General features: G+C 39.1%; 2 protein-coding genes across 4 annotated transcripts in view; both read right to left on the reverse strand.

The window, feature by feature from the left end:
• Window positions 1-141: 141 nt before the first annotated feature.
• The window catches only part of LOC100632549 (splicing factor 3B subunit 4-like), a 26,523-nt gene continuing 17,680 nt past the window's right edge, over window positions 142-8,984 (reverse strand). The window contains exons 2-11 of the mRNA XM_011407800.2: window positions 3,831-4,057; window positions 3,699-3,782; window positions 2,303-2,448; window positions 2,090-2,218; window positions 1,670-1,850; window positions 1,134-1,217; window positions 896-1,089; window positions 562-787; window positions 306-521; window positions 142-256 (exon numbers count right to left, since the gene is read on the reverse strand). Coding sequence (XP_011406102.1) covers window positions 240-256; window positions 306-521; window positions 562-787; window positions 896-1,089; window positions 1,134-1,217; window positions 1,670-1,850; window positions 2,090-2,218; window positions 2,303-2,448; window positions 3,699-3,782; window positions 3,831-3,864 — 1,311 coding nt within the window. The 5' untranslated portion in view covers window positions 3,865-4,057 and the 3' untranslated portion in view covers window positions 142-239. The remainder of the gene's footprint in view (window positions 257-305; window positions 522-561; window positions 788-895; window positions 1,090-1,133; window positions 1,218-1,669; window positions 1,851-2,089; window positions 2,219-2,302; window positions 2,449-3,698; window positions 3,783-3,830; window positions 4,058-8,984) is intronic.
• Window positions 6,216-8,984, reverse strand: part of LOC109584796 (uncharacterized) — a 19,739-nt gene continuing 16,970 nt past the window's right edge. For all 3 annotated transcript variants that reach the window (XM_020000667.1, XM_020000668.1, XM_020000666.1), the window contains one exon: window positions 6,216-7,526. In XM_020000667.1, coding sequence (XP_019856226.1) covers window positions 6,570-7,526 — 957 coding nt within the window. In that variant the 3' untranslated portion in view covers window positions 6,216-6,569. The remainder of the gene's footprint in view (window positions 7,527-8,984) is intronic.

The following is an 8,984-nucleotide window of genomic DNA, read 5'->3' on the forward strand; positions in this document are numbered from 1 at the left end:
TAACATACATGTACATGTATACCAGTAAATGTACAGGCAATACAGTCCATGCTGTTCTCTTGTTGAGAGGAACAGAAGACAAGGTTGTAGGGAGGGACACTGAAGTATTGACAGGAACATTACTACTGTAGTGTGTGCTAGTTGAGATATTACAACTGATACTTCTTTTAAAATAAACGTATCACAATTATTAACAAGAAATACTTAATTATTAAAGTCCAGCAATAATTAATGGCCTTTCATTGTGACATGAGTCCTAATATTTAAAGAAAAAAATATTAAAAATAAATAAATAAATAAATTACCAGGAGGGAGGGGATGTCCGGGGGGAGCTGGAGGGGGCAGACCCCCGGGGGCCGGAGGAGGTATCCCAACAGGAGGACCAGGGGGGCCTGGGGGTGGTAACAAACCACGTACTGGAGGAGGGGGACCTCCCATGCCATGGGGAGGAGGAGGAGGGGGACCGCCCATACCGTGAGGAGGAGGAGGAGCATGATGAGGGGCACCAGGGGGAGGGGGACCTAATAAAAAATAAATAAAAATAATAATAAATTGTGATACCTGGAGCAGCTTGAGGTGGTAAAGGAACATGAGATGGTGGAGGTCCAGGGGGAGGGCCCCCAGGGGGTCTGGGGAGCGGAACCCCAGGGGGAGGAGCCCCAGGAGGTCCTGGGGGAGGTACCCCAGGGGGAAGGGCTCCAGGAGGTCCTGGGGGAGGGGCTCCGGGGGGTCGGTGGGGAGGTACCCCGGGGGGAAGATGCATATCACCCATTAAAGGTACACCAGCCTAAGGATAATAATAATAAATAAATAAATAATAATAAATAAATAAATTAATAATAATAAATAAATAAATAAATAATAATAAATAAATAAATAAATAATAAATAAATACTTGATGTATTGGTATTTGATGGAGTATGAGCTGATGGCCAGGGGGCGGGGCAGTCATTCCAGGGAAGCCAGGGGGAGGGGGCCCTCCAGCAGAAAATAGAGAAGGAATGGGAACAGGATTAGGCATACCAGGGAAGAGTGGGGCTGGAGCCATGCTGGGGGCAGCTGGTATGGGGAACCCTGCTGCTATAGCAACTGAAAGAGAATGATAAAAAGAGAGGGGGTGTGGTCATTAGTACCAGGTGCTTTAGGAGGAGCGTCAGCGAACAACTGATGAGGTCTGTCGGTCTGTAGCAAGGGACTCTGCTTAGCCAAATAACGCTCTGTAATATAATAACAATTACATTAATAATGATAATAATAATAATAATACATGTACTTATGTGATGTTGGAAATTATGGTTAATCCTTCAAGTTGCTCCAAAATAGAGCCAAAGTCCCTGTACTATTAGTAACGTGGTAGCGTTACTGAGTAGGATTCACCCCACTTCAAAATGGCTGCCACAACTTTTGCAGCCTTGCTATGGTACATGGTCTTTGGCCAAATTTTGCCAAAATTGAAAAGGGAAGAAATCTCTATTTTTATGAATTTATTTCATGAATATACAGTACATATTCCTGTAAGTTCCGATCTTATACAAAATTAGTTTAAAGATGCTCCGAAATCAGGTCAAGTAAAGTACAGTGACCTTAGTCAAATTTCGCCAAAAATGAAAAGGAGAGAATTCCCCACACACAATAAGCACTAAAGTACATTAGATTATAAATATAATACCTTCCCATGTCCCGTGTCTCTCTCCTTTGGACTCTTTCTTAAAAGCATACGAAACTGATACTTGTCTGTTGCATAAATACTGTCCATTCATTGCTTCAATGGCTGCATCACTAGCATCAAAACTAGCAAAGTTGACAAATGCAAAACCTTTGGAGCCACCGCTGTCGACATCTCGCATTATCTGGGGAGAAGGAGAGAGAAAGAGAGCAATATTAATGAATGATGGTATAATAATAGTACAGCAACTTTGGCCAAATTTCACCAAAAATCACCAAAATGAAAATTAAAGAATTCTCCATCTTTATAATTGTTTCTGATACATTATACATGTATTTATGTTGCGCATAAAGTTTGAGCTGATTCTGATCAAAATTGGCTTTTTTAAACAAATTTTGGTACTATAATGTAACGGTAATGTACCTTAGGTGCTTGCAGGATGACACCAAAAGCTGAGAATATGTCATACAGCATTTTCTCATCAATCTCGGGATCAAGATTACCAATAAAGAGGTTAGCACCAATGTCAAGACTCTTCATGTTTGACGCTGCCTAATAACACAAGAATTAACACAATAATATTAGAACTAAAAATACTTATAATAATAATAATAAGTATTATTATTATTAGCTGACCTTATTGACACGGATTGGTTTCCCGTACAGTTTAATCATATTCATTATTTTAATTGCGTAGTCGGCATCGTCCTCCCCCATAAACTCAACGAACCCGTACCCCTGATGGGTCTGAGTGATCCTGTCACGTGGTATGTGAATATTGACTGTAGGGTGGGCATTAATTAGAAATAATAAGAGAATAATTTTTTAAAATAATTTGCTACAATACAATAGCTGTAACTTGGAGAATTGAAGTCAGAATCACCTCAAACTTTCTACACAGCATAAGGGCATCAATATGTATCAGAAAATGTAATAAAAATTTGGAGTGATTTTGGAGCCATTTTTTGAAAAAAACCAAAAAACCATGGGCTATAGCCTTGGGTACTTTTCAGAATTTGGCGCTTTCTTAAAATGGCCGTAACTCAAAAAATTGAAGTCGGAATCAGCAACTTTCTACACAGCATAAGGACATCAATATGTATCAGAAAATGTAATAAAAATTTGGTGTGATTTTGGAGCCATTTTTTGGACAAAACCATGGGCTATAGCCTTGGGTACTTTTCAGAATTTTGGCACTTTCTTAAAATGGCCGTAACTCGAAAAATTGAAGTCGGAATCAGCTCAAACTTTCTACACAGCATAAGGGCATCAATATGTATCAGAAAATGTAATAAAAATTTGGTGTGATTTTGGAGCCATTTTTTGGAAAAAACCATGGGCTATAGCCTTGGGTACTTTTCAGAATTTTGGCACTTTCTTAAAATGGCCGTAACTCGAAAAATTGAAGTCGGAATCAGCTCAGACTTTCTACACAGCATAAGGGCATCAATATGTATCAGAAAATGTAATAAAAATTTGGTGTGATTTTGGAGCCATTTTTTGGAAAAAACCATGGGCTATAGCCTTGGGTACTTTTCAGAATTTTGGCACTTTCATAAAATGGCCGTAACTTGAAATATTGAAGTCGGAATCAGCTCAAACTTTCTACACATCATAATGACATCAATATGTATCAGAAAATGTAATAAAAATTTGGAGTGATTTCGGAGCCATTTTTTGGAAAAAACCATGGACTATAGCCTTGGGTTTTTTTTAGAATTTTGGCTTTTTCTTAAAATGGCCGTAACTCAAAAAATTGAAGTCGGAATGAGCTCAAACTTTCTACACAGCATAAAGACATCAATATGTATCAGAAAATGTAATAAAAATTTGGGATGATTTCGGAGCCATTTTTTGGAAAAAACCATGGCTATAGCCTTGGGTATTTTTCAGAATTTTGACGTTTTCTTAAAATGACCGTAACTTGAAAAATTGAAGTCAGAATCAGCTCAAACTTTCTACACAGCATAAGGGCATCAATATGTATCAGAAAATGTAATAACTGAGAGTAACTCAAGATAGCAGTGCATACCCACAGGTCCAGCTTGAAGGAATAACTCCCAGAGGACACTCTCAGAAACCTTCTCATCCAACCCACCAACATATATAGTAGCATCTACCAGACACACACTGATTGTTAAATAATGAAACGTCATCATTGTACCTTGATTCCTTTCTTGTATGGGTCCTCCCGCCATTTTAAATTTATAATTATTTAAACCACACCCAAACTATTATTAATGATTATAAAGGTAATTAAACACATGTATGTATGTACATGTACATTTATAGTATCAATTAGTTCTTTTCTTGAGGTAGTTTAAGGCCAACAAGATGAGCACTCTCCTCAACTGAACGTTCTCCTTTCTTCTGATACTGTTGTATGAGATCCTGTAACATAATAATAATAATTATTATTATTATTATTATTATAGATATAAGAAATACAGTGTAGGGTGGGTTACAGAGAAAGAGAATAAAACAGGTTAAACCAGAATAGTAGGATAGTAAAAAATATAATAGATATAATATTAACATCATCATTATTCATTGTTAGTAACATATAATTGATGTAAAACATCTATAAAGTTAATAATAAATTACAGTGCAGTTCCATGCACTTGTTATTAAAATTAGATACAAATTTTCAAAGAACTGAGTCCACACACTCTTGGTCACATGCAGCTGCAGTGACTAAAATGGGAATGACCCAGGCTGCTCTTTGCAATATCATAATATTGTCACAGAATGATTTTATGTACTCATTTATGCAAATAAAAAATAAATATAACACAGCAGCAGCAAAAAAAATTAAAAACATTAAAAAGCAAGAAGATAAAATAAGCCATGCATAGTGTCAGCAATAATAATAGCAAAATAAAACCAGCAACTAACGTCCATCTACTGTAGCATAAATGTTATTTTACCATAAATCTCATACAGTCCAACAGGATTATCTTCATTAATAGTCCCTTCATCTCCACAGACTCTCATCTGAATATTGTCAGTGTAAGAATTGCTGCCATAGTTCCTGTGAAACCAGGGGATGTTGCTAACAAGACAACATGGCCGCTCTAGATTACCGCAGGTCTGACCATCCCATAGCGTATCGTTTGTGTAGAGTATTTCCGAAGTATAAGTACCTCCGTTGCCAGACTCACAGTAATAGTCATTACCAACGAATGATGGCACACTAGTTGTTACTCCGTTAGCACAAGGACAGTTGGAGTTGGGATTTATATCTGAGGTTTCCGTATAGCCAGCAATGAAAGTCCAGACATGTTGACGTGGTGAACCTCGTGTTAATAGCACTCCATCAGCGTAATAGGAATCAATGTTGTTCTGGTGTCCAGCGGGTCCATCAGTTGGATGAACAGCATCAGTTGATCCAAACTGATATCCTTGGACTCTACCACATATCTGAGAATAACTGATACCATTGGAAGAGAATTCTATTGAGGAGCAACCAGCAGAGAAGCTGATTGGACGACCGCAAGCTCTCACTCCCCCAGTATTGTAGAGTCTAAACCCAGAAGGACAGTTCTGTGTAGTATCAGACATATCCAGGTATGCTATCCTGGACCACCCTCCTGCTGAACCACAGAGAGTCTGGTCCATGTTGCAGTACACGCTGTATCCATTGATAGTGTAAAACCCAGAGGTGCTGTCAGGCTGAGCTGACTTGATGGCACTGCAAGAGCTACCAGAGCTGTTAATGGCAATGGGTATACTGATGTTTAGCGTGCTGTTCTGTATACTCAATATCTCTTGAGTTATGAGGTATATGTTATGCAGAGCAGTGTTGGTGTTGTATTGGGAAGAGCCCACATTAGCCAAGCCATTGATGATGCTTGATAGTTTAATGGTGGAGTCTTGAGCTCCCTCCAGTATCAGCTTGAGTGTTTGAGTTATGTTCATAGTCCTCATTCCATCCAGACCAGTGTAGGATAAAAGATCATTCAGTTTACGACCGGTTTCCAGTGACCCATTGACCAGTGTCTCTACCTGTGACCCTGTCCATGTACTATCACCGAGACAGTTACAGGAGACATTGCAAACAGGTGCTGTTACATTAGGAACAGTTCCCACTGAAGCTCCAGTGGTTGGGGTAGGACCAGCAGCAGTGCTTTCACAAACATCAATGGAGTTGAAACGAGAGAGAGTCCCTGCCACAATGGAGAGTATGACGATGAGAAGCAACAGTGCAATCACTTGAAGTATTGCTGTGATAATGCCCAGTATTCTACTGAAGGTGTCCTGGCCTCCTATGTTAGTTGTTATCTTATATCCGTGAGCTCCTTCATACTCTTGTAGCTCAGTCTCATCATAAATCCCTTCCTTTTCATGACTCATGATTGCAACCTCTAACAGCAGTATGCAGTCACTGGCACTACAGTATAGATAGGCTGATTTTTAGGGTGTAACCAGAAGATACTAATTACTACTACAAAATAGTATTTATTGTAACCATCTCCCACCCTTTTCCCGAGTCTTGTGACTCATTTTAATTATATTCATAAGAAATCAAGTATCAATGATTTTGACTTTGTTTCTATGGTAACTGGGAACTTGTGATCAAATTACACAAGTATATTTATTATTGCAATAATAAAAGATAGTATCAGCGATATAACACAGTACAATGTTTTATGAATCAGCAAAGGGACAATATTCATTACATTACAACAAAATCTCATTTTATGAAGTGCTGTACTTAGAATCAGCTCAAACTTTAATAGCATTTCCAATACGCATCAGAAAATGAGATTTATGAAAAAGGTTATTTATAGTCTGCAAAAATGCATGGGGACTGAAATAGCTAAGATACTTCTAAGTATTATATAATGTGTACATGTATTATTAGCAATATGTTGTAGTGTTTCAGCAGCTCATAATGAGACCTCTATTTAACGTATATCTCATACTGAGATACCATGACATCCTCATCAAGCCAGCCCTCGTCCCCACAGATCCTCAACTCAATGAAATCAGTAGTAAAGTTAGTGCCATAGTCTCTATGGAACCAAGGCATGTTAGGATTAGCATTACAACAAGCAGCTTCATTGGTACCACAACCCTGTCCATCCCACAGTGTATCAGAATATAGCAGAGTTTGCTCATAAGAATATGTTGGATTACCAGACTCACAGTAATAATTACTACCAACAAATGGCTGAACAGATTGAGGACTGTTGATAGCACATGGGCAGTTAGCCCAATTTGCCCAGTTTATCTGTGAGCCAGTGTTTTCAAACAGTCCAGCCATTAGTGTCCAGACATGTTGACGAGGAGACCCACGAGTGATACTAACACCATCAACATAAGGGCCATTGATATCATTGTGATTAGCTCCAGTGTTGTGAATTGCATCAGGTGCTCTGTACTGATAGGCAGTGACTTTACCACATATCTGATTGTAGCTAATACCGTTACTGGAGAATGATGTGGAAAAACAGCTGGCACTGTTGCTTGGTCGTCTGCAAACTCTGTAGCCAGATTGTTGATACAATGTGAAAGCTGAAGGACAGTTCTGTGTAGCATCAGTCATGTCAAGGTAGCCGATCCTTGTCCATCCTTCAGTAGCATTGCAGAGTGTGTCCATATTACAGTAAATGGTACGACTGTTGACATGATAGTAACCAGAAGGACTGTTAGGTAGGACTGCCTTGATATCTTTACAAGAGACTGGTTGGATAGAGTTAAATATCGAAGATGCATTCTGTAGTCCCAGTAGTTCCTGTACCAGTACTAATATATCATCAGTTATGCTTGAGGTAGAGATACTGGTTCCTTGTAGAGTAGAGATGGAACTAACAATGTCTGTTAGTTTATAAGCTGTATCACTAGTGGTCTGCAGTATCTGATACACAGAGTCAGTGAGGTTCAGTAGGTACATCATACGATTGTCAGCGTCTCCCTGTATCATGTCCAGTTTAGCATCACTGCTTTGTGTCATTCGGTAGATATTACTGGACATGTTTGACTGATCTCTTGCTAAAGGTAGCAACTGGCTGGAGACTGAATCCTGGAGTGATTGAAGCATGGCAGTCATGTTGTTAAGCTTCTCATCATTACTGGTTCCTACACCAGCAGTATTGCCTCCAGTACTAGCTCCAATGCTAGCTCCATTACAATCACACATATCTTCTGTGTTCAGCTGTGACAGTGTAACACCATTGATACCCAGTAGTATTATAAGGATGAGGATTACAAGGACTTGTATGCCAATGATAAAGAACAGGCCTTTCCTTCCAGCTGGGATAGTATCGTGTATCTGCAGGTTAGCTATTGGTCGTTGAGGGAAGTCATCCTTTCCATCATATTCAGAAACCTCTTGTTCCACCTCATAAAAGTTCTTAGTGTCATCTGTCTCCATTATTTGTTAGGTTATAGCTGCTGATATCAAGAGGTGAGACAATATAGTCTCTCTTTCTTTGTTTACTCTTAGTTGGGGGTGGACCAGCCCTTTAATATCATTCATTATGTAGCTATAAGATTATATTTTTTTAAAAGTATATGAAGGCAACTTTCATTAAACTGTTTTACTAATAAAAGCTATATGTAATATCAGCTTAAGCAATTCGGTTACACTCAATCAAGTACATGCAAAACTTAAATATAAGTGGCTACTATGATAGCTCTGTGAGTGTGTGTGTGTACAGCAAGGCAGCAGATTAACTTTTAGATCTAAAATACAGTAACTATAGGCAGCTTAAGTTCTTCATTGGACATATATCTCATACTTTGAGAGCATCACATCTTCATCGGTCCATCCTTCATCTCCACACAACCTCAGCTCTATATTCTGAGAGCTAGTGGCGTTACCATAGTCTCTGTAGAACCATGGCATGTAGGGACTGGCACTGCAACAAGCTCCTTCGTTATTACCGCACTGCTGACCATCCCAGAGAACATCATTGTAGAGGAGTGTGTTATGGTAAGTGTTCGTCGGATTACCTGATTCACAGTAATAGTTGCTACCAACAAAAGACTGTATAGTCTGGGAACTGCCTATGGCACAAGGACAGTTAGCAACATTAGCCCAGCTAGGAGTAGTACTCTCAAACAAACCAGCTATTAGCGTCCAGACATGTTCACGAGGAGACCCACGAGTAATGCTAACTCCATCAACATACCAGGAATTGAGGTTATTGTGAGAGTTACCACTTCTTACTGCATCAGGAGCTCTGTACTGATAGGCAGTGACTTTACCACATATCTGATTATAGTTTATGCCATTACTGGGGAATGATGTGGAAAAACAGCTAGCACTGTTGCTTGGTCGTCTGCAAACTCTGTAGCCAGATTGTTGATACAG

This window comes from Amphimedon queenslandica, unplaced genomic scaffold, assembly GCF_000090795.2.
Source record: "Amphimedon queenslandica unplaced genomic scaffold, v1.1 AMPQUscaffold_13164, whole genome shotgun sequence".
NCBI classification, from domain to species: Eukaryota; Metazoa; Porifera; class Demospongiae; order Haplosclerida; family Niphatidae; genus Amphimedon; species Amphimedon queenslandica.